This window comes from Gekko japonicus, unplaced genomic scaffold, assembly GCF_001447785.1.
Source record: "Gekko japonicus isolate JY-2015 unplaced genomic scaffold, Gekko_japonicus_V1.1 scaffold715, whole genome shotgun sequence".
NCBI lineage: Eukaryota > Metazoa > Chordata > Lepidosauria > Squamata > Gekkonidae > Gekko > Gekko japonicus.
In genome coordinates, this window is record NW_015160856.1 from 646,942 (window position 1) to 673,028 (window position 26,087).

A 26,087-nucleotide genomic window follows, 5' to 3' on the forward strand; every position below is an offset into this window, starting at 1 on the left:
GAGAACAACCATTGGTTACTCACTGTGAAGGGTCCTTCTCCTCTGAGGCTTGGAGGACATCTTGGCCCTCCCGGGTCGTCATTTCCTCTATCTACTATGCTGTTCTTTCACACTCTATTTAAAAATAATAATAAGATTACATGAGAGAGAGGACTCACCTTTTTCTTCCTGTTCCAATGTTTGTGATTTGGCTATATTCTTGTTGTTGATGTTCAAGTTCTCTTTTTTACAGTGGTTAAGTTAGTGTATTGCTTTTGGAGCACCAGAACTGAGCCTAGGGTGACTCCCACTACAGGATACAGGAAGTAATTGAAATTAGTCCTGCCTCCTTAAGTGATGGATGGGAATCACCCACAAGATGTCCTCCACCTCACAAGATGTCCTCCAAGCCTCAGGAGAATGACCCTTCACGGTGAGTAACCAATGGTCGTTTTCTATGGAAATGATATCAGCACACTGGAGCTTCAGGGCCCGAGAACAATGAACTGGATTGGCAGGAAGTTTCCTGCTGTAGCAGGAGACCTCGCAACCCTAAGATCTAGGTTTGGATATTTTTCTGTTACATGAAGAAGTCTGGATGTGAAATGAATAACTGCCTTAAAGAATAGCAACTGTAGCTTAATATTATGAAGTTATTAAAATGCTCTCAAAATTTAAAGAGGGAAAATGTGCATATGTCCTCTGAATATATATCATAACATTTTCAAAAGCAAAATCTGGTGGTATACCACTTCTGATTATTCATAAAAGCTGGTAAATCACATTGTTAGGTATATAGATATTTATAATGAAGCATTAATACCGGTTTGGACAATTATAGTAAGTTGCTTGGAAATTACTGATATTTTGGTTCCTTGTAACAATATGCCATTCAGAACCTAGAAAAACTCATTAAGTGCCAAAAATGTACATTCTCAGTGCCATATCTTTTTGGTACTATTGCACTGCCCTTTTAATTTTCAGTGAGAGCACATAGCTCAGCAGAGACGTGCTCATTCCGTACTTGGATGTGACTTCAAGTAAAAACAAGGTGCCTCAAGGGTTGGACATGGTGAAGTCAGTAGGCTGGCGTTTTTCAAAGTCCCTGTGCTTTGTAAATTATGATTCCATTCTGAAGCAGAGCTAGCACCATCATTTCTAGGCAGAGGTCTAGACTTGCATACACACACCACATGTGTTTTGTGTATGGAAGCACATGCAAGGCCCCTGAATGATACCAATCACTGTACCATCCTCATTTCCCCAGTGCTAGTTGCCACTTGAGTGGGCTTCAGTTAAGGGTGGATTGTTTAACACTAAAGCTATTCTTGTTCCAGGCTGCCTTTCCAGTGCAGCAGAGTCCCCCCTCCCCCGTCTAGTCTGGCAGCAGACTCACTAATCTGCCTGATGTCTCCGTCTAGTCTGGCAGAGGGCTCTTGGGCAGCAGACTCACTAATCTGCCTGATGTCTAGGATGGTTCCGTGACTTGAGGAGGGTGGGAAGAGTCCCACCAGGTGTGGGTTGCCATGATGTTCCTAATTGGGTGGGGTTTGGTCACTGCAGATTCCACTGCTGGAGCAGAGCAATAACCTTGAGTATCTGGCACATTTGATTGACTGGCTACCTCCATTCTCCATGTGTGCCAGATAACAAAGCTTTTTACTATACTGTGATTTTTAAAAATGCTTACATGAGTTCCATTCTGGCGTACAGATCCATTTCTAGGTCATGGGGGGTTACTAGTGAGGTAGCTGGTCAAAATGAGCAGAAGGAGCCGAAGAGACATACAAAAACCATGTGATACCTGTCATTCAGTCTAATGGTAACTGGCTGGCCTCTGTTTGGATAACAAAAGCCACAAAACCAGGCCCCTTGCAGACCAGGCAGATGTCTCTAGATATTTTGGGGACACCCTTGACATGTACAAGAATAAAATTTTGTAAATTAATGAAAAAAGAGAGGGGAAACCCACTACAGAATACTGTGATGAGGACTGAACGTGCTTTAACGGGGACAGAGTTTTAGAGCAGCTGAATGCCAGTTAAAGGGGAAAGAAGGTTTAAGGGAAGACATGACTGACCTGCTGAAGGCCCTGAGAGCAAAGAGAAGTCTTGAGTGGGTGGGAGGAAATTTGGAAATTCTACCCCACCCCCACATCTCTCTCTCCAGGATTCTTTACTCTGTTAGGATATTGAAAAGAGACTGGCTAAGAGAGAGATCTTGAAGTCGTAGTAGATAACTCAATAAAAATGTCGAGACAGTGTGCAACTGCAATAAAAAAGGCCAACACTATGCTCAGGATGATTAGGAAGGGAATTGAAAACAAAATCAGCCAGTATCATAATGCCCCTGTATAAATTGATGGTGCAACCTCATTTGGAATACTGTGTACAGTTCTGGTCACCGCACCTCAAAAAGGATATTATAGCACTGGAAAAAGTGCAGAAAAGGGCAACTAGAATGATCAAAGGGTTGGAACACTTTCCTTATGAAGAAAGGTTAAAACGCTTGGGGCTCTTTAGCTTGGCGAAACGACGGCTGAGGTGACATGAGCGAGGTTTATAAGATTATACATGGGATAATCTTATAATTTCTCACAATACAAGAATTCATGGGCACTCAATGAAATTGCTGAGCAGTCGGGTTAGAACAGATAAAAGGAAGTACTTCTTCACCCAAAGAGTGATTAATACATGGAATTCACTGCCACAGGAGGTGGTGGCAGCTACAAGCATGGACAGCTTCAAGAGGGAATTAGATAAACATATGGAGCATAGATAGGAACTCTCAGTTTGGGGCAAGTATTGTTGGTGCTTGGGGGGGGCAACAGTGGGAGGGCTTCTAGTGTCCTGGCCCCACTGCTGGACCTCCTGATGGCACCTGGTATTTTTGGCCACTGTGTGATAGAGTGTTGGACTGAATGGGCCATTGGCCTGATCCATCATTGGCTTCTCTTATGTTCAGATCATATCTGCCGTATCTTTTCTGGGGCATTTTCTGTTCTCAGTGGACTGTTTTTTTTAGGGTTTTTCTTTTTTGATTAGCTGACCACCCCACCCCCCCTCGGTTAAATTATAAAGTCAGCTTTTTTTCTGAATACCTGAAGAGCCCTTTGAGTATGAAAAAACCCTTTCCTGTGTTTGGGCCCTGTTACGTTGCTTTCATCATCTGATAAGCCGGCTTATCACTGGATGGAGTGGCAGGTACCATCTCCTTTTTGTATGTCTCTTCTGTTTCTTTCCTATCATCTTCTTGACCATCCATCCCACTGGTGTTCCAAAGAAAATATCTTTCTTAAATATCCCACATTCAGAGTCCGGCTTTTCATCTCATTCTCCAGATATATCAGCTCTCTATTGTGAAAACATGCATTCACTTTTACGAAATTTGTTTTAATATAATGCTGCACTTGAAGGAAATTAAGTTTTGTCTTCAAAATTTTGTGGTACACTTAAATGCATTAGTTTTTGATAGCTACGATAGAAGATGCTTGTTTTTTTAAAATATCTTTTTGGTAATTTCCCCCTAAATTGACATAAATTGGAAATTGGTTTACACAAGCTTATATTGGAATAAGTTTACAAGACAAGGAGGCTTTTCAGCCACTTCAGATGATTGCACATCTTATCTCACTGTCTGTGACCAGCTACAGCTGTGTATAGGGCACATTACTGAAAATGCCCCAAAGTGCAGGTTTGCAGTAGTGTGCAAAGCATTTAATTCTGTGACTGGAAGCAGCTGCACATGACAGACTGGCCACAGGCACGGAGCTGACGCATGCAGCAGTTTCAAGCGGTCATTGAGCCGGATGGCCAAATTGGCCAATAAGCAAATATTGTGATACAGCTCACTTTTGTTGTACGGCTGAGAAGGAGGAAGGAGGGCTAGAATGACAAACTCAAATTCTCTTTCTAATGCTGCCTATCATTGATGAGAGGGAGGGTATGGGGAGTCATTACACAAGTAAATTTGATATGAGTAAATATGGTGGTCCACCTTGTGGAGGGCCCTTGTGCTTTTAGCTACTGGTGAATACATTAAAAATCAAAGGCACCTAGTGTCCTGTCCCAATATATGATTTTGGTACTAAATGAATCGCAATCATATTTTTACTCTCAACAGCATCTTTGAAAGACTGTACATGCTTCAGGTTTTTTCACTCATCTGTTATAAGTAGTGCTCTGAAATTTCCTGAGACGTTGAGGAAGTTGTATAATATTGACAAGATTTAAAAGAGGCATGGTCTTGGTGGTTAAATGTTATCTAAAATGGTTTGTGGGGTGGGTTTTGGTTTTTTTTAATTGTAGCATGTTTTTTTCGTGGTGTCTTCAAAGCAGCTGACAACATCATAAAACCGTATTACAATATAAAACATTAATACACAAATATTTAACTTGCAGTCGGCAAAGCAAGAGACTATGCTTTATACAGGTCCCCATAAGCTATCACTCAAAATCCTGTATGGGAAATTTTATGCCCCCCCCCCAAAAAAGAATGAGTTACATAGACCTCGCATACCTCTTCTAGCAAGTGTCCAATATTATTAGCCAAAGTCCAAGGGCCTCTGTTTCAGTAGTAGCCAAGCTTCTGTTGATGGCGGCATCTGTACAAGGGCCTCTTTTCATGTTCTTAATGTTCGGGGGAAAGTTGTAACGTCCAGGGTCTTGAACCCAGGCTTTGTATAACCTCAGATTTTAAAACTAGAGCCTGAAATTTGGCTTGGAAATTAAAGGGCAACTAGTGAAGTTTTTGTTATATTGACAAGGATTGGGGGGGGTACATTTGGTGTATGCCTAGAGAGAATCCATACTGCCACATTCTGAACTGTTAGCATTTTCGGCACTGACTTCAAGGGCAGCCACAACTGTATTACAGTAAACTAATTGAGGAATTTTCAATGCATGCACAATGGTAGCAAGCTTGTTGTTTTACAGATCAGGTCCTGGAGAAGGCCTAGATGTGGGAATGTCCCTACATCAGAAATCTGTTCCATTGGGTAATATAGTCCCCATCCAGGACAGCTGCATCCACCTTCCCAATTAATGGACCAGCCAGTATAGACCTTTAGTTGGGGGGAAAGTGGGAGGGGCAGTGTGGTATATTGGACTAGGACCAGGGACACCCAGGTTCAAACAGCCACTCTTCCATGAGGCTCTGCCATCTCTCAGCCTAACCTATCTTGCAGGGTGGTTGGGAGGAACAAGTCAATGCATGTCACCCTGAACTCTTCTTCCAGCCTATCACTGCCTTAAATTCAGAGACAATGCATCTTCACCTGGTTCAGGTGAAATGAAGAATTAGAGATGGTTGTTATACCAGAATACCTGTTTACTCCAAAATCTCAAGCAGACCTTCTCAGCATCCTTGTCTAGATGTTTAAAAGCATGGAAATGTAAGCACCACCTTTGGGAATCTCCCAGTAAGGTGGAAAAGGGACCAGGATACAGAAGGATACAACAGAATAGTATTGCAAATCTACAATGTCACATGCCTTCTGAATCTGGTAAAAATGATTAGTCAGGGAAATCAAGGCAGACTCAATCCTGTACTTTATCCAGAAATCAGAATGAAATGGGTCTAGATAATTTGTGTAATCTGGGAATTCACAATGCTGTCCAGCTACTGCCTCCTCTGCCCACTTTTCCTGGGATGCAGGAAAAGCTCTTGAAATTACATTGAGAATAACTAACATCGGCTCTCACGCTATGTAGCAGTACATTATTAAGTGGCATACTTTTTTTTTTGGGTGTTGTCTCAAGCAGGACAGAAATGCACAAACAGAAATAAATGTGAGCAGCTGTGTTGGCTTCAATTTTGTTAAAGTGAGTTTAGTGAGGAAAAGACCCAAATGGGTGAAAGAGTGAACTTGTTTATAAATGTTGGGATCTTTTAGAATGTTTTGCATTGTTTCCCTTTTGTTGCACTTAAACATATTGGTTCCTTCTAGGTCTGAGTTACCATGTAACTTAATTATTTAAGTGCAGTTTCCTGAATAAACTCCATTGACTTCAGAAGATGGTTGGAGAAGTTGAACAAAACTGTAGTTATGTCCAACAGATGCAGAATTTAGATCCATATTCGTTAACACCAGAGTGGATTGCAAAGATATGTCCATTTGTGAATGTTTCCTGTGTGTTTAATGAAAATGTCTTTAAATGGCTGCTTATTTTAATATTCTTTTTCTTTTGAATTGTACTTTCTCAGTCTCCCCTGCTCATGGAGCCCGTCCAGCGTCCTGGAGCTACTTCCCCCCCTGTACGTTTTTATTCATTCCTTTTCTATATCATCATCTTTTGCATTCAGCTGAGTCAGTATCTGAAAATAATTTGGTGAGATGTACAAGAGAGTCGAAGTAGAACTGATTGCATTTTTAAAATTTTCACAGTATGTCTTGAAACATAAAATAGATAGGGGAGTGGAGGGACAAGAAGGATAATCTTAATTATTCTTGTTCCAACTCCAGGGTGGATCTGAAAGCTTTTTCTCAAATAGGTTTTTGAACTGACTGTTGGCTGTAATTTCAGATGGAACCTACATAATCCATTACGATGAACCAAAAAGGATAGACAGATTTATCGTGGCATTAGTTTTGGTGGGGCTAGAGCACTCTTCATGAGGGCTACAATAAATATGTAAGGCTCCACAAGGCTTTTTTTTGGTGGCTGCTGCAACAGACTAAAATGTATATAAAACTGGTACCTCTGAAAACAATATTTGTTTGCCCATGTGCTTTTTACTGGACTGTAATTACATTTTCTAATCTTCAAAATGGGAAGTAATAATACTTTCCCTAGACCTTATTAAAATATTTCCCCCACCTTTCCTTATGGCTTCAGGAGGCATACACATTGCAGTGTTTGCTTATATGATGAAAAATTGGAGGCAGGAGTTGCCTATGCCTGTTTCACAGAATAGGAAAAGGCATCATGCAAGACAGATAGCACTGCCTGATCCACGCTTCCTGTATAACTATGAAGTAGGAGAGAGATTTCCTTTTGGTATTATTTGTAATTAAAAATTGGTTCTATACATTTTGAGCAGGGGGACCAGAGGAATAGAAAGTACCCATATTTCCATAAACTCTTATGGAATTGTGCTTAAAGCTGATCCTACTGTTCTCCCCCCCCCCCCCCCCTTTTTTATTGGTCTCATGCTGGCTGGTCCTGACACATGCATGCTATTAAGCATGAAGTGGCTTTTTCAGCCAGCAGTGCATGGCCTTTCCTGGCCTTTGTAATTATGGAAAAGCAAAGCAAAGAGAACAAGACATGACCTCTCCTTTTATATAGCTGGATCTTGTCATGGGAAAAAATGCAAGTGCCTCACCCTTTAAACTAAAATGGCTTCCTTGCTTTAGATCAGCAGCGTGGCTGACAGTGTTGTTGCATCTGTAGCTATTTGATCAAATCTGCAAAATCAGCATTCACAGTTTTAAGAAGGACAAGTATTCAGAGGCTAATTTAAATACGGTATATTTGTTCAGTGGTTTAAAAGCGTGTGTTTTAATGGTTTCACTTCTGAAGTGAGCTTATTGTGGTGACAAAATATGCCTCTGATCTGTGGATATGATCACATTACATGTGTCTTCCATAGCCTCTGGCATCTGGCAGGCACAAATCTATTTGCATTCCAAAGCAGGACAGCTCTGCAACATCTGTTGGAAGTATATTTATCTGGATTCATAATTCTATATTGTAAGCATCTAAACATTTGCTGAGATCTATGCATTTCTGTTATTCATACAGGTTTTCAGATGTTCTGTGGGAAGTATTGGCACAGCAGATGAGTTTTAAAAAACTCTGACCCATATGGAAGCCCACCATTGTCACCCTATATTCACATATACAGAGAAAGGGATACCACGGCAACCTGCCTGGAGTGCTTCTCTTCTATCTAAATTTTAAGGAAAGGCTATAGACTTTTTTCCCCCATGAAGGAAGATCCTAGCATATTTTGGTCAGAGTGTCAGCTTTATTGATCTAGTAGAATTTTCCATATTTAGAGTTGCCTGTAGCCCTGACTGGCTTAATGTCACCAGAGTTTGGAAGCTAGGCAGGGTCAGCCCTGGTTAGTACTTGGATAGGAGACCACCAAGGAAGACATGAGTTATTATAAAGAGGAAGGCAATGGCAATCCACCTCTGCTCATCTCTGGCCTTGAAAACCCCATGAGGGGTCACCATGAGTAATTTGTGACTTGATGGCACACAATTATTATTAATGAAGTATTAAGATCTTAACCAGCTATTTAAAACGGTCTGCTTCTGGTCTGAGTAGTTTTTATGGTGTTTATGTTCAATGCCTTGCTTTTAATGGCTCGATTTTTTAATATTCTAATATTTTAAATTTAAGCCACTTGGAGCAGAACTCTGAAGAACCAGCATAGAAAGATTTTAAATAAATAGTGAATAAATTAAATAAGATCAGTTTTAACCCACTCTTCCTCCAAGGAGCTCAGGATGGCATACATCATTTTTCCCCCTCTCCCATTTTGTCCCCACCACAACCCCATGAGTTAGGTTGATACAGTGTCACTGGCCCTAGGTCATTCACTGAACTTCATGGTTGAGTGAGGATTTGAACCATAGACTCCTGGCTCTTAGTCTGACACTCCAGCCATTGCACCATACTGGCTGTAGACTGTAACCCAAGGGTATGAAAGTTATTTAGCATAATTATATTGCCCCCCTCAGGTCTGTACTGGAATTGTAAATGAATGCCTTGTGGAACCTAGGATAAACATTGGTTTGAAATGGTGCTCTGCCAATGCTGTATTAGCAAATCAAGTTACCTTTTTTTGTTTTTGTCTTTCATTAAACTTTGTCCTTTTCTTGCCTCATTCTCCCCCCTCCCCACAACTGCATGCAGATTTGGAGATGGATAGTATAAAGCCAGGTTCAGCATGTGTTTCAGAGACTCTGAACCAATCCCAGCTGAGTTCAGGTAGAACATGTTATAGTCAGTTTGTCTCTAAATGTACATGTACTAACCAAAGTCTAATAGTTCGTGTTCTAGCATTAATATCTACTAATCAAGTAGGTTTGCTGTTAGTTAGAACTATAGTCTACCTTAACGTGCAAAATTTTTCTGGATCCTGTTCATAGACCATATATATCTTACAAGTGTGGATCTATCTTTCCATTTGTGTATGAACCCTGAATATATATAAACTGCTGTTTTGCAGGGCTTTGACTGTGGTTATAAAAATATGTTTTGTACCAAAACAGACATGTTGCCTACCACAGGGAACTCTGGCTTAGATGGGGCTTGGGGGTGGGGGAGACATGAGAAGAAATATTGTTGAAACCCTGTAGTTTAACAGCAGCTCGAATGACCATATTATGTACACAGCTGCAAGGCTATAACTGGAAACTGCTGTGCTGTAGTTGTCATGACTACATTGCGAGAGTTAGCAAGGAGGAAAATTCACTGGAATAAAAATAACCACAACACAGCTATGTGACTAATGTGCACTGGATAATCTGCCTGTGCTAAACAGTTATTTAAAATCATTCACTGAAACACTTCTTTTTGGGTGGGTAACTTAGAGTTTGTTTATAAAATCTGTGGGAATGATGTAGGGAAGACCCAGAGGAGTTGTAGCCGGAGATGAAGCCTTGTGTTGATTTGAACATAATATGACCCTCTTGTAAAATAAAAAAAGTCGTGAATGTTGGACAGTGTGAGTCCAGCCTGCTCCCTGCAGAAGGCTGGATGTAAGAGGCTGTCCCCTCCCCACCCCCATGGTTATGCCCATCACTCCTTTTTGCCTGTCATCCTTGGGAGTGCAGCAGCCTACCAGGTCCCTGCACATTAAGTCAAAGCTTTCTGCTCTTCCCAACACAGCATTCGGTGACTCAGCCTTCCTGCCTCCTCCCCTTCCTCAACCAGTATGCGGTATGTGTGTTCAGGTCTTGGAGGCCTGGCCATGTGATGGAAAGAAGCTTTGGCTAAGGGCAGCCATGTGTAAGGGAACTAGGAAATGGGAAAAATATAAGTCATCAGAAAATCAGTAGAATCCTTCTTTACCAGAACAGATTTTAGCCAAACTGAATCAGTAGTATGTGCCTGAAATGTTAGTGTAGATGCTGCCATGTTATAGTTTCATCAAATCACTTTTGATTTACAAAGTTCCTTAGGGGTGCTCTATTTATTATGTTTTAACCCTCTCTTCAAAAAGCTCCTTTCCTCAATTGTAACTTTGCAACAACCCTGTGAGCTTGTTTAAGTCAAGAGAATATTACTAACCCAAGATCACCCAGTGAGCTACAGGGTGTGTGTGTGTTTGTATTTGAAGCCAGGTCTCCCAGTTCAGAGGTCAACACTCTAATGACTATACCACACCAGCAGACTCATTGCAGCAAAGCCCCAACCCAGTCTATAGCAGGGGTGTCAAACATGTGGCCCGGGGGCCAGATGAGGCCCCCGGAGGGCTTCTATCAGGCTCGCAGTGGAACTGGCTGTCTTCTGCTTCTTCCAGTTCTGCTGCTGCATCATTGTAGGTTTGCAGCTTACAGATACACACCTGAACAGCATACTCAAGATTGCAACAGCACAGACCTCTTGATGCAGTAATTCAGAGCAAGAGGTGTCAGTTATCAGACCCTGTTAAATAAACAAGATATTGCAAGAGTGCTAATGTTTTAAGCATGTTTTTATTTTAAGTTAAAAAAAACCCTCTGTGTTTGTGTCCTTTATAAAGTTTATATCTCTGCTACCTGGCATTACATTTTATGACACACATGGCCCGGCCCAACAAGGTCTCTTTTATGTCAGATCCGGCTCTCATAACAAATGAGTTCGACACCCCTAGTCTATAGTATTTCTGTTTTTACAAAAGGTAATCTAAAGCTGTAAGAAATTGACTCAGTTGATGTAGGGAGAGACTACTATTGAACAGGTAGTTGAACCCAGGTGGCCCAGATCCAAACACAATAGTTTAAACTGGGCTGTGCTTGACTATGCTGGTTCTCATGCTCTGTGTTATGTGCACAATTCTGAACAGTGTCCTATAGAACAAATAAAAATAGTCAGTGGGCTTACATTTGTTTATACCATTTATTTAATTCATTTATACCCTGCCAAAGTGGCTTACATCATTCTCCTCCCCTCCGTTTTATCCTTGCAACAACCCTGTGAGGTGGGTTAGGCTGAGAGTGTGTGAGTGGCCCAAGATCACCCAGTGAGCTTTTGTGGGAAGAGTGGGGATTCAAACACAGATCTCCCTGATACTTGTCTTGACACTCTTGATCACTACACAACACTGCTCTCCAAAAATGTAACGTTCACTGGGATCTACTTCTTGTAATAGTGATAGCACAATTTTTTTAAAAAAATCCACTGCCGTTTCTTATGTTGATCGGGCAAATGCATGAGTTATTTTCAAACAACACTAAAATATACATACATACAACTCTTTTTTACACAGAACCTCTCCTTGCTTGAGGGTATATTTCTTTGCGTATAACTAATGATGTAATAGCAGTTCCCCCACACCAGCTACCTTGCAGGTATTCATTTAAACCTTACTTATATTCTGCACTGCATGCAATGCTTATATCTTTCTGTGTTTTGAAGATGTAAGGTATTTTAACAATCATCCCTCTTGCCACCACTTTAAGGCAGATACACGGTATGCCCTTGGTGCTGAACTGCATAGCTTTAACTATTTGGGTTACTTGTTACTTGTTCCAATCACTAACCACAAATGAATAACTAGTTGGTTAATGGTAGCCCCTACGGCTGCGACTTGACAGTGGTTTTGACCAGTTTTGGGAGGGGCTGTGGCTCAGTGGTAGAGCATCTGCTTGGAATACAGAAGGTCCCAGGTTCAATCCCTGGCATCTCCAGTTAAAAGGTCTGGCAGCAGGTGATGTGAAAGACCTCTGCCTGAGACCCTGGAGAGCCACTTCCAGTCTGAGTAGACAATACTGACTTTGATGGACCAAGGGTCTCATTCAGTATAAGGCAGTTTCATGTGATTTCATACTATTGTAGTAACATAGTACAATTTACAGTGTTATCAGAAGCCACATAACTTTCAGTAAATGTGTAAAAACAAACTGCAGGCTCCAAAGCATGCTTAAAGACTGGTTTAGCCTCAAAAAGGGATAGATATAGGGAAGAGAGAATGTCAAGGAAGGATGGACCCTCTTTCTGTTGCATGGTGTCCCCCACAGTGTGCACTTTTCTAGTTGTAGAGTATGAATGGAAAATGGTTTTTTTCATCTGTGCTGAAGTCTCCTTTTTGTTGCATGGTTCTAAAAGTGAAGGAGCATGGTGATTGGTGTGTATGTAAGACCACTGGTTTTCCTTGAGGTTTCTTCTTTCTCTTCCTTACTCTGAGCCTCCTGACAGCTTCAAGAAGAACAGAGGTAAAGGAAGGAAAGGAGATTACAATGCAGCTTGCATTGATGGGAAGCTGTGGAAGAGGCCTGTAAAAGTTCTCATGAAGAGTATGCAAAAGCTTAGAAAGCTAAAAATCTGCTTCCACAAGTAGTGGAAATACTGGTCTTGACAGGGTCAGTTTCCTTTTGGAGAAGAGTGAGCACTGGGAACATACGGTATTTGTACTCTTGTCAACAAATTAGTAGGTTGAACGGAAATTGCAGGGCTTCAAAAGGTTTTATGACTTTGTATTTTAGATTGTTTTAGTGTATTTTGCATGAACTTGTACACTGCTCTGATCCTGCTCTCAGAGAGGGCAGTATAAAAGTTTAATGAGATCTCTCCTTATATATAATTGAGTAAGGGAGCGGAGAATATATGCGCGCCGTCAGCCATTGGTCCGCCAGCTGCTGCTCAAGGCTGCTGGCATGCCATTGGCTGAGAGGCGGGAGGCAAACGCTGCGAGCGAACGGCACCGCCAGGAGCCAGGGAAGGGAGGCTGCGATGCCAGGCGATGGTGCTGGGGAGAGAGTGAAGCCAGGGACGGCGCCAGGAGGGCGCAGCAGCCTCGGAGAACCAGGTTGTCATCGAGGGGGACAGCAGAGGCTGGGGACAGCGGAGGAGAAGGTCATTCCCGACTGCCCGCCTGGTCCGCCTCACTCCAACACCTTCTTCGGTGGCGGGGGCCCTTCGCCATGCCTGCCTCACCTCAGGGATGGGGGAGGCGGCCGCACCGCCCTTCCCTCGCCTGCCATGGCTGGGAAGGGTTAGGCAGCAGCCCCTTCTTCGGGGGAATGGGGAAGGCGGCCGCACCGCACTTCCCCCACCCGCTGCGGTCTCGGCAACGGTGGTGGCGGGCCCTGCTTGTGGGGGGGAGCAGGCCAGCCCCCTTCCCCGCTGCCAGGCCTCTCTCTGGCCACCGCGCCGTGCTTCCCCCACCCGGAGCAGCCTTCGGGGAGGGAGCTGAGCTGGCCGCGGCTGGGCTCGGGGAGGATGGAGGCCACTGCATGGCACACCCCGGCGCAGATTTGGGGGGGCAGCCCAGCCCCCTTGCCCCGCAGCGACAGTTCTCCCTAGGGCTCGTTGCCTCCTCCCGCAACGGCGTTCCTCCTAGTAAATAAATAAATCAGTCACATTTCATGCTTCCCTTCAAAACTAGCTTTTTAAGACAGCTCTTTGCCAACTGGGTACTTGCTGTTCACACAAAAAACAGTGCCTTGTATGAGTGGAATCACCTAGCACTGGAGAAAAGCACTCCACAATGGAGGACTTTGCTGTGCAAGTAGGAGGAAAGCATAGGACCCAAGCCTTTCTTTTTCACAGTTTGTGCTCAGACCAAAATGGTTTTCATCCCACACATGGGAGAATGAGTATGTGACTCACAGGTTGGCTTTTTATAAAAAGGTAGACTTGATGCAGCTGGAGACCATGTCATACCAAGTTCAGGGATACTTGAATTACATAGACCACAGCAGTATTGTGCCCCATCCACAAATTGTGGACACTGAAGATAATACATTCATACACACACACACACACACACACAAACACATTAGTTTTCATTTCAGATAGGAGAATTACTGACACCCTTACAAACTTTCATGAATACAGAGCATTGGAAATGTTAAATGCAAGTATTCAGTGGGTTTATATAAAATCAAAAGGTCTTAATAAGGTTTTGTGTGTGTGTGTGCTGAAAATGTACCTTACCAGGAAAATATTTTAATGTGTCCAGAGCATCCATATTTGGTTGCAGCCAAGTGTAGTTATGGAAACCACACCCACTGAAATCAGTAGTGCTTAATCCTACAAATAATGCACTGACTTCATAGCCTTTGTGTGTAACAGACATCAGTTTGCTCAGTTTTAATCACTTTTTCTTTCCTCCTAGACCTGTTTTTTTTAGGTCACAGAACTGTGAATATCTGCTTAAAGGCAGTTCCAGATACATAGAGTAATTCCTTAGACCTTATTTGTTCTTAAGTTCATTTATATGAAAATAAAGTGAGTATTAATTGGGTATGCACCACGGTTAATTTGATACAACATTTTATGTGGAGTTGTAGAACACACTGATCACCCAGATCCTGGCCCAGGTCACTGTGGTTGCCAGGTCAGTCTTTTATCATCTTTGGCTGGTCAGGCAGCTGGTTCCCTGTTTCACCTCTCAGGACTTAGCTACAGTGATCCATGCAATGGTCAGTTCCAGACTAGATTATTGTAACTCACTCTACGTGGGGCTGCCCTTGTACTGGACTCGGAAACTGCAGCTAGTGCAGAAAGTGGCATCGCACTTGCTGATGGTGACATCTGTGCAGAAACACATTCAGCCGGTGCTCTGCCAATTGCATCCAACAGGAGACATTAAGGACTGCCCTGGAGTTTCTGTCTCGCTTTTGCTGCCATTTTGTTTTATAGCTTGATTGTTTTAACTTGGTTTTATTATATGGTACTATTATTTATTTACATCTTAATTGTTGTGAGCCACCCTGAGCCCATTTTTGGTGTAGGTTGGGATATAAATCAAATAAATAAATAAATAAATAAATGATCATTTGTGTAAGTAAATCATATCTACGAAGTCTCCCCCACCCCCAAAGAGCTGAGAATTAAGGGGAATAATTTTTAAAAGTTCAACTTTAGTTCTTTTCAGTTTCTTGTGCACTTTGTCTATAACAATGCTAGGAATTATGGTTTCGAGCCTCAGTGTTTGGCACACACTTATTCAGTTCAGAAGAAAGCGAATAAATCATCCTAATTTGCCAGTGGCCATATATCTTCCAAACAGCTTTGTCCTCCCTTGGTCAGCAGAAAAGGTTTATCAATTTTGTATAAAAGTCTGCATCCATTGCAGCTTTTTCACATTACGGCTTCAGTTGCAAAAGGTGAAACTAAATATGAGGCACCTCCTATCACTCTTCCAATATTCTTTGACACCAAGAATCTTTATGGTTTAGCTAGAAGGGCTTGGCAGGGAGCATTACAGGAGCAGCATAATAGAAGTTGTCCTCAAGTCTTGCATCCTTGTCTGGAATTGAGATGATTCTGCACTGGCATCTTCCTCCCTCTTCCAGTTAATATACTCTGAGGGGTTAAGATTTCCTTTGACTATATAAATGTTGGCAAGGTACTGAAACACTGGATGATATTACTGCTTTTGTTCTTCAAAGAAAAATCTCTATTCAGTCCAAATTTGCTAAAGTTGAAAAAGAAAGATGTTAAAAAGGAAGCATAGATTGGTGTCTGTATGGAACATGTGTAGCTCCTTCGTCTTATTGTCCATGTTGTATGTGTGTGTTGGGAATGGATGTACAATTTTAGATTCTTTTTGACATTATTTATCCTGAGTGCTGGAGCTAGGCAAGCCACTACTGTTACTTATTATATTATACCCCATTTTTTTTAGCCAAAACAGAATCCCAAATCAGCTTACAAAATGCAAAATCGAACACCCAGATGCCAAAAGATGATGATAGCAGATAGGGCTGGGTAGGCGTGGTGTTCACTTTAAGCCTCTGGCTGCTGAAGGGTATCTGAAAATGCCACCCACAGAAGCAGTGTTTATATCAATCTCTCAAGAAATTATATCTATCTCTGTGCATGTGCTCATTTGCTCTCACCATCCACATGCACCCAGAGGCCATGTATAACATGCAAGTGTGTTCATAGTGCAAATAAAAGAATACGTTGAAGTTATAATATTCTTGAGGTGTAGCTGTCCTATCCAGAAAGATGTTCCCTAAACATAATCCGACCTTCAAATAACTGTGCTCCCATTTCTTGCCGGTTGGCTCCCCTCCCGCTTTTAAAACTCACTTAACCAATAGGTAAAACAAAACAATGAAGTTAGAACGTCACAAACTTCATTGAGTATCACTGTGATCATTACCCAAAATGATGATGATTAACCTGGATGACAAATTATTATACCCACTCTGCAAATTAGGAAGATTTATGATAATATTCATAAGGACGGAAAAACTTGTTGAGTCAGACCAGTACTGTATAGTGGTTTATAAAATTATGCGTGGGGTATAGAAAGTGGATATAGATAGCCTTTTCTTCCTCTCCCATTATGCTAGAACTCTGGAACACCCAGTGGATGGGCAACAGGTACAGGACAGACAATTATTTAATCAATGAGTAATTAAATAATGAAATTCATAATGGCCAGGATCAATGTTCCCTCTAAGCTGTGGAGTCTCATGAGCAAAAATTCTACTCTGTGAGCTACTGGCATTAAAATTGTGAGCGAGTGATTTGGCTGCTGCATAAGTTAGTTTGCTCTGGAGCCATCCTTCCTGAGCTAAGATAAAAATGTGTGAGCCGGAGGCTAAAAAACTGTGAGCTAGCTCACACTAACTCAGCTTAGAGGGAACACTGGCCAGGATCAGAGGTGGCTTTAAGGGGAGAGGATAAGTCTATCAATGGCTACTAGCCAGGATGAGTAAAGGGAGCCTCCATATTAAAAAAACATTAAGCATCTGAAACCCAGTGTAAGGAGGCAACATCACGAGGCGGCCTTGGCTTCTGTGTCCTGTATACTTCCACTCCAGGGTGGTTGCTGTATGAAACAGGATTCTGGACTGGATGGATCACTGGCCTGAGGCAGCTGGGCTCAGTTTGGTGTAGCGGTTAAGTGTGCGGACTCTAATCTGGGAGAACCAGGTTTGATTCCCCACTCCTCCACTTGCACCTGCTGATGTGACCTTGGGTCAGTCACAAGCTCTGGCACAGCTGTCCTTGAAAAAGAGCAGTTTGTGTCAGAGTTCTCTCAGCCCCACCCACCTCACAGGGTGTCTGTTGTGGGGAGGGGAAGGGAAAGGAGTTTGTAAGCCGCTCTGAGACACCTTTGGGTAGTGAAGGGCGGGGTATAAATCCAATCTCTTCTCGTCTTCTTCTTCTTATGTAAAAAGGTCCCACACCCCATTTTCCACAGTGTTTATTCAGGTGCCCCCCCAAATCCCATAAACAGGGGCCAAAGCCTACTCCTGTTGTTATTCTTCTTAAATAACCGGTATTCAGAACAAGGACATATCGTAGTATGAAAGAAGCACTTGTACATTTTAGCCTGCAATGTTGACTACCTCTATGAGCCTTCAAACGCCTTACAATTAAATGGTTTTTAAAAAATTATTTTTAACCTTTCCCAGTTATGTTTTTGTCTAACTTTTGATACCTTAGTAAAAGCTCCTGGAAGGGGGTGCTTAATGTTTTCTCAGCCAACCTTATGTCCATTTAAAAAGTCCTGGTGTCATTTAACCCCAAGCCCATCAGGGATTTCAACTGGTCTTCCCGATGCCTCTGTTCTGCACAGTACACAGTTTTGCACTCAGGACAAATTACGTAGGTCATTACTATTCCATTGATCCAAATGCTTAGTCTAATATTAAGGGATATACAGCTGTAGTGCAATGACCTACTGAAGTCCTATCCCTTCCTTTGGCCTCCTGGAAATTTTGGCAAACCTCCGTAACTGCAGTAGCCTGCTCAATTCAGTGCTGCAGAAGGGGAGGGGGGGAAAGAGAGATTTTAGCCCGAAGTTAACTGCGAGGAGGCACAGGCGTTTTCTATGAGCAAATCCCAACCCTTGGTTCACAGGGCTTCAGGGAACTCCCACCTATCCTTTCTAGTGCACTTTAAAGCAGATTGAAACCGCGGACCGAGCCTATTTAGTGGGCACAGGAAATCTAGTTAACATTAAATCCTGTTTGTTTCGTTTTCCAAGTAGCTTCATTAGACGCGTAATTTAGGCACGCAGGGGGCTTTTGAAAACGGGCATTTCGGAATTCCTGAGGAACTTGCATTTAGAAATGCAATAATATATCTTAAATCCTGCCTTGCATTTGACCCGCAGGACGCAGTGCGCCGTCGTCTTTTAAATAGTCTCTTTCTGTGGCGACTTCCCCCTTCCTGTTGATCCAGTCGGTTTTCGATCTCAGGCGAGGGATGTTGCCCCGATCTGAAAACTTTCCTCCGCGCGTGCGGGGCTTTCCCGGCTAGGCGACCTGCGACCGTGCCAAACGCCGGCCGGCCGGAGCGGCGGGATCACCTGAGAGGCGGGAGTGGCCGTGCGGGTGGAGCTTGCCGGTGGAGCTCTTTCCACGAGGGCGAGATTTCTTTTGGGGGGGAGGGACCTCGGTGGCAGGCAAAGCGCCAGCAGCCCAGCCTGCGCGAGAGTCACGCGGAGGAGCCGGGCTTGACCTGCCGGATGAGGCATCGTTGCTGACCTGAAGAGTGACTCGAGCAAGGGGGGGAAGAGACGCCTGAACGCTCAGCCGGAGGGGAACTCTTGCTCCGGGCGGACGTGGGCTGGGGAGAAATCGGTCCGCGCCTCTGCCCGCCTCCTGTAATCCGCTGCGGCTGGAATGCTGAGCCGAGCCGATTAGGGAAACTCCGCGCTTTTCTTCTCGGTATGGCCGAGTTCTAGTCGCGCCAGGGAGTCCGGGCTCATCTCCTGTTTCTGGTCGGCAGCAGAGGACGGAAAAGGTAAGAAAACGCTTTTGCCTCCATTGCTCCTTGAGTCTTCTTGTGGAAGACACACCGACTCCTTAATCGCTGGGTAGTGTTTCTGAACCCGCGTGCTTCTGCCTGTCCTATGGTGAAGTAACAGGGCCATCAGTACCCCCTTTGGGAAGCTGGGTTGCCAACTCCAGGTTGAGAAATTCCTGGAGATTTGTGGATGGAGCCTGGGGAGGACAGGGACCTGAATGGGGTACAGCGTCATAGAATCCACCCTCCAAAGCATCCAGTTCCTTCAGGGGAACTGATCTCTCTAGTCTGGAGGGGAGCTGTAATTCCTGGCGATCCCAAGGCCCTGCCTGGATGTTGGCATCTTTACTAGGAAGAGGATGATAGGGCACTTGGGAGTTTTTCTAAAAAGAGTATGGATTTTTTTTTTTTTTTAACGTGCAGGCATATACCTTCAGGCCAGGCCAATCTGCTCAGCCAGAACTTGGAAGTGGAAAGCAGAGCAGAGTGGTTTGTTTTATGAGCAGCAACCTTTTCCCCGTACTGATCGTGATCAGGGTGCCCTTGTTTCTACATGAAGGGAAAAAACCTGTTACTCAAGAATGGTGAATGACGCTTTCTGCGAGGCTGTCACTGTTGTCTCTCAACAAACTAGTTTTGTTTTGTTTTTAAAGAGCTGTAAAGCTTGTTGGATGTGTGGCCTGGGGCCATTTGCCCAGCTCTAGGTTCTCCTGTTGAGCCAATAAAATCTTTTTTAGAAGAGCCTTTCCCTTTACCCTGCGTTAATTACGGAGCTTGTTGCAATCATTTGCCTTTTCATAAATCTTTGGCCTTGGGTCTGCGGTGTTTGTGCTTGTTAACTCCCTAGTGGTAAACCAACGCTTTATTAAAGTAGACATGAGCTCATGGATACTGAGATCAAGCCACTAGAGAGGGGATGGATTTTGGAAACTGTTTTAACACATGCCTGTGAAGTGTGTTTAAAGGCACGGGCTACAGAAAAAAAGAAACCTGCACAAAAGCAACCTTGCTGCTTTCTTCTCCCACGCCTTCCTCAATTCTTCACTGTGCCTGTCATGGGGGGCTGGGGGGGGAGATATAGAAACCTCAGCACATGGTTTCCTTTTGTCCTGTTGAGTCAGCAGTTTATACCCACCAGCGACTAAATAGTAAGTTTCTGTATTTCAGATCAACAGCACTTTTCAAAGAGACGTAGAAGAGAAATCTTTATTGACTTGAGGGATTCCTGTGGCATCTTCAGATCTCTGTTGCCAGTGTCCCCATAAGGAGTCTTTTAATAGAATCAGGCTCTTCCTTCTACTGCTCTTGCTGCGAACCTCTCCGTGTACCTCATCTTCACTGTAGGTAGCTAGACAGCAAGTAGCAATTTGTAGACAGCGTGCACACAGCGATAACGTGTTGGAAGACAGTAGTAATTAAAGTCATCCATAGAACTGAGAGCTTAAAGAGCATTCTGTTTAAGTAACGAGCATGACCAGATGCTCCCAGTGATAAAAACACCTACTACAGGTTTTGTCAGTCTACATAAGTGTACTTAAAATCAGATATCTATAATTGTGTAGGATTATTCCCTTAAAGCGTGGGATATTTTCTGAACCTCTGAATCATTTTGAAATGGCCACTAGTGTCTGTGACGCACTTATGGACTGAAAAGCAAACGTGCAATTCTCTTTATTGCTACAAATAGTCCTTAAAATACTACAAATGGCAGGCATTACATGGGAACTGGGGTTGGTTCTTTGTGGGTGGGGAAGAAGCAAGAGAGTGCCAGGGAACACAGGGGTGGGTGCCAAGGCAGCTGTAGGCACCAAATTGAGGGACTGTTGTGTATTCATTTTCTTGTGGTACCCATGGTCTGTTCTCGAAATTCCAAAAGTGCACACGGGTTCAACAAAACTGGGGAGGCTAATAATAGATTTAGGAGAGCCAGCATTGTTAGAGTGTTAGACTATGATTTAGGACAACAAGGTCTGAATCTCCTGTTCTGCCAGAGAAGCTCATCAGGTGACCTTGGGCCTATCACAGTCTTCCAGCCTAACCTACCTCACAGGGCGGTGGAAGTGGAAGGGGAGGGGGAATGATGTGATAAGCTGCTTTGCGCCCCACTGGAAAAGAGAAACAGGATGTATATGTTTAAAAATTGGGGGTGGGGAATTCTCACTTGGGATGATCCCATAGCTGTGGTCTGTGTTTATTCTCCATGACTAATGGGCAGTTTTTCTCTCCATCACATTGTTTGGTGATTGAGACACCCCTTCCTCTCACCCACACATACTTTTTAAGGCTTTCCTTTGTGGAGTGCAGTGCAACTGATTTGCTTATCTATTTTTTTTAAAAAAAAATTCTTTAATTCTGCTTTCTGCTTGTGTTATTCCATAAGACTGATAGTGGTTGTTCCAGTGGCTTTGCAGCAATTTTTATGGAGCCAGAATGCTGTTTTTGTTTGGTTCCGTACCTTCTGATTCTACCCCAGACTTGGAAGGAGTCCGGTTAGCTGTCTCCTGATGCTGTGTCGCCTACAGGCTAGCCCCCTGGTGACTCACCCACCAGACTGTTAGCAGTCCTCACTGTTTGCAGGGAAACCCTGGATTAGTCTGTTTGTTAGCCAGCGTTTTTATATGAGTTTCCTCAGAAATCAAATAAAGCCCAGGCAGGACACCCATGGGTGGGTACAACACTTACAGGTAAACTTGCCAGACCTTCTCCATGGTTTTGAGAGCTGAAAATAATGGATGTGGAGCATTTTGGAGATGAAATGGTAAATGCTGTCCATAATGGTGGTCCCTGGATTTTGTGCTGCAAGATCAGAATTTGTTTGGCATCCTCTGTATCCTCTGTGTTATGTTTAAAAATATGCCAGCATCTCTTCCTCATGTCTTGTGGATTACATGTGTGAAGGCAATCTCTGGCAAGGGTTCAGACGCCGTAATGGTGGGCACCATATGACTTCCAGAGAGACTGAGCTATCTGTTATTCCTCTGTTAGTTTTCCTTATCTCTGTGCTCTTCCTTTACTCATTTAACCTCTGCCCTTGCTGTTTGCTTTTGAGAGCGGACTCAGTCGTGCAAAGAAAATATATATGAAAATGTAATTCATGTTGCACGTTAAATAGGTGGTGTCCATTCCTGTGGTACAAATACAGTCTGCACAAGTTCTGTTACTATACCAGTGAGCAAGAGCAATTATAACTCCAAAGTCATCATGGAAACATGATGAGGTGGAGGCCTGTGCCTAGAACCTGTTTCATTTCATATATCTGGTCACAGTTGTTCTTTAGTATGGAAAGAACGAGGACACAGTCTGTCTTTAGATCAATTTTTCATAGGTAAGCCTTCCTTTTTAACTGAAGCTTCATGGACTGGGGGCCGCCACAGCTGGCAAGTTCATACTCAGTGCCACCACCTTCCAGCTGATGGTCAGAGCTATCACAGGAGATTCAACAGGAACCAGAAAGTGTTCCAAACCTTAATTAGTTTGGGACATCTTGCGGGATCAGGGGGTGGAGCTTGTGGGAGCAGCAGCAAGTTATTTAAACCCTTGAGGAGAACTCCCTAGTCAATTCCCTGGATGCAGAGAGAGAGAGAGAGAGTGGAGTTGACCAGGTGAGATGAGAAGGACTCCCCAGGCAGTTTTCTGGATGCCAAGAGGGAGAGTTGAGTTGACCAAGTGGGAAGAGAAGGAAGATCCTGGATGTAGCCTAACCTCTTCCTTTCTCAAGCTGAGGCTCAGAGGAGAGCCTCAAAGGTATCCAGGTGTGGCTGGCCCTTCCACCATCACACACAGGTTTCGTCCAAAAATCCAGATTCCTGTTGACCAAGCTTCACAAGGCTTTCTTGTTCTAACCCGCTACAGCCTCAGCCTATCTTGCAGGTTTGTGTTGTGAGGGTGAAATGGGGAAAGGAGAGCCCTGTACACTGCCCTGAGCTTTTTGGAGGAAAATGTACTGGTTAGGTAGAAGATAACAGGATGGCCTCTGGCTTTGATGACTTTATTAGTCACGATATGCATGTGGGCATTGTGGAAGAAGTTGGCTAGCTTAGGCAGATTAGCTGTGTTGTGTTTTTTTGGCAGTGATTAGTAATGTCCTTAGCTTTCACTGTTAGCTACCTTCAGAAAAAAATGTTTCTTAATTTTTTGTTTTGATTGTAGGAATCTGTTCAGTCTGGTTCAATGGATTAGCTGTGTTGTGTTTTTCTGGCAGTGATTAGTAATGTCCTTAGCTTTAACTGTTAGCTATCTTCAGAAAAAATGTGTCTTAGTTTTTTGTTTTAATTGTAGGAATCTGTTCAGTCTGGTTCAATGGAAAGAATTCTTCAGCAGGGTCACTCCAATGACCTTCAGGTTTCCTCCTAGACCTGTATTCAGTGCAAGCAAGTCTGACTGGAAGTATGTTTCGAAGTGATTAATTCCAGGATAGGTTGTTCAATTTTTTATCTGGGTACTAGAATAGAGGCCTTCTTTAATGACTTTCTGTAGCTCCGACTCTGCTTTACTGATCTGTGTATTGATTGACCCTCTGTTGTAGCTTGGTGCTTGTTGCGATGAAGATGACTTTGTTGTTGATCCAGAGCTCCAACCAGCATTGTCTGAGGGGAATGGATGTTAGTGGTGTGTTTGCTGGGGCATGTCACATTAGACATTGGAACAATTCCACAGGGAACATTGATCATACGCCAGCACTATCGGTATTGATGGATGATGCACTCAGTTGTGCTAATTGGCACACACTTTCAGAGGAGGAACATTAGATCATCAAGTTAGAAAATAAATCGTAGTAGAAAACTGCCCATGGTAAGGGAGACCAGTGCTTTATTGCTTCCCTTTTCTCCACCCTCCAAGTGGCTTGGTCAGGGGACTCTGGTACTCCTGGAAGCTGTCTGTTACCTATTTACATCTGGTTACAGTGCATGATGTACAATATGTAAGATGTTTTCTGTATTTACAGCTTAGGTTCTTTAATAAGAATATCTTGCTTGCTTCCCCCCCCCTTTCTAAATTCCATGCGTCCTATAAGTTCCCTCTAAGTGTTCCCTCTAAGATGATTTAATGTGAGCTAGCTCACAGTTTTTTAGTCTCTAGCTCACACATTTTTGTCTTTGCTCAGGAAGGATGGCTCCAGAGCAGATTAATTTATGCAGTAGTCAAATCACTCAAAACTTTTAATGCCAGTAGCTCACAAAGTAGAATTTTTGCTCACAAGAATCCACAGCTTAGAGGGAGCATTAAATACCACCATGTTCTATGGTTATAAAGTGACCTGAGAACAGAGCAGCACACACCCAGGACTCAGGTCCAGCTAACACTGCTGTAGAAAAAGGCCTGCAACCATAAATAAGACCAAGCGAAACCAAGCATCACTTTTGGGACTCCTGGACTAAAAGAAGTCGATGGTTCAACATTATAGATGGACAGCTTCTCATGGGAACATTGATGCACTGTTCTTTTCTTGCAGTGTTGGCTGGAAGCCATCCAACCAAACAACTTTTAGATCCTTACCCATGAATCTTCCTACCCAAAACCATCACTAGAAAGGCTTGAGAGAGGATGGGGCAGAACAGGTGAACAGGTGAAAATCCTTAAGTCAGCTAGACCATCTCTGTCTTTCTGGGGGCTCACGTGATGCAATATTCTCCTATATTAAAAGGAAAAAAAATACATAGACAGAAAACTAGCCTAGAACCTTTCTCCCCAACGTGCTATGAAGGAGCCCCCATCTGAATTGCATACTGTTCAGATTTCTCAGTCCAGAGTCATAGATGTTTCAGTGCTGCACAGTCTCATCTGAGTAATACATCCAAGAATTTTGCAAAGTTCAGAACTAAAATGGTGATGAAAATTACAAGGTATTCTTTCATTTAATCTTGGCTGTTGATCTAGGTGATGGGATCTGCTTGTGGCTTGTATGAAAACTTTTCTGCAAAAGCTGCTTCTTCAAACATTGGACTTGACTAAGGAGCTTGGAATTCTGAGTTGAAGAAACTTCTTTTTCTTCCCTTTCTTTTGGACCTGGCTGGACCAAACAGGGAGAATTAGGGACACAATTGTTTTTGCAAGGAGTAGTTAGAAATAGTTTGCTCATTGTATTTTTCTGGACCACCTTCAGGTTTAGCACTGGTAGGTGCACTGCTCTATGGTGGCTTTGGTCCTACCTGGAAGCAGTGTTCTCTCTAGGCTGAGTGAGTGTGAGCTAGCTCACAGTTTTTTAGACTCCGGCTCACACATTTTCATCTTAGCTCAGGAAGGATGGCTCCAGAGCAAACTAATTTCTACAGTAGCCAAATTGCTCGCTCACAACTTTAGTGGCAGTACCTCACAAAGTACAATGTTTGCTCACAAGTCTCCACACCTTAGAGGGAATGTTGCCTGGAAGGTAAGTTTCAGGTGGTGGTGCTGGGGGAAGGTGGCTTGGGCTCTGGCCTGTGGGATCCCGCAAAGTTCCATCTTCTCCCCCATGCTTTTCAACATCTATGTGAAGCTGCTGAGAGAGATTGTCACCAATATGCAGATGATACTCGGCTATATATCATGCTCACAGCAGTTCTCAGGAAGGCTGTGGAAACCACAAACCTGGAGGCAGTTTTGGGATGAATGAGGGAAAATGAGCTGAAACTTAACTCTGACAGAAGAGAAGTGCTACTGGTGGGAGGAAGGATTAACTCAGGAACCAAAGTGTCTCCTGTTATGGATAGAGTTCTACTCCACCTAAAGCAGCAGGTTCATAGCTTCGGGGTGTTGCTGGAAAAACAGGTAGCAGTAGTGGCTAGGATTTCTTTTACCATCTTTAGCTGGTGAGCCTGCCGCAACATTTCCTGGACAAAAAAATATTGTGCCAAGGCGATGCATGCCCTGGTAAAATCTAGATTAGACTATCGCGATTTGTTGTACATGGAGCTACCAATGAAGAGTGTGTGGAAGCTACAACTGCTGCAGAATGCTATGGCCAGAATCGTTTCTGGGGCAGATCAGGAGTAGATTATAGGGAATGTATCACTGTAGCCATGTTCTCCCTATGCTGGCACTCAGTTTGCTTCAGGGTCCAGTTCTGGGTGCCTTTAAAGCTTTATATGGCTTGGGGCCCCCATAGAGGTCCTGCTTCTGGTGGCTCCACCATCTGAATCTTGATGGCTAGCAACCCAGGAAAGGGGCTTCTAGGTTGTGACACCAAAAGTATGGTGTTCAGGGAAATTCATCAGTCCCCCTCCTACCACTGTTTTCCATCAACAGGGGAAG

At 43.4% G+C, this 26,087-nt stretch overlaps 1 protein-coding gene and 1 non-coding gene across 3 annotated transcripts in view; both read left to right on the forward strand.

The window, feature by feature from the left end:
• ARHGAP32 (Rho GTPase activating protein 32) overlaps positions 1-26,087 on the forward strand; it is a 167,468-nt gene that overhangs the window by 92,685 nt on the left and 48,696 nt on the right. The window contains exons 1-2 of one of the 2 annotated variants that reach the window (XM_015421618.1): positions 6,184-6,234; positions 8,847-8,921. The exons of the other annotated variant lie outside the window; for it this stretch is intronic. Coding sequence (XP_015277104.1) covers positions 8,855-8,921 — 67 coding nt within the window. The 5' untranslated portion in view covers positions 6,184-6,234; positions 8,847-8,854. Of the gene's footprint in view, positions 1-6,183; positions 6,235-8,846; positions 8,922-26,087 lie in introns of those variants that run through there. 2 annotated transcript variants of the gene reach the window in all.
• TRNAS-GGA lies at positions 11,756-11,827 on the forward strand. The gene has a single exon. It is a non-coding gene; the product is annotated as a tRNA-Ser (tRNA).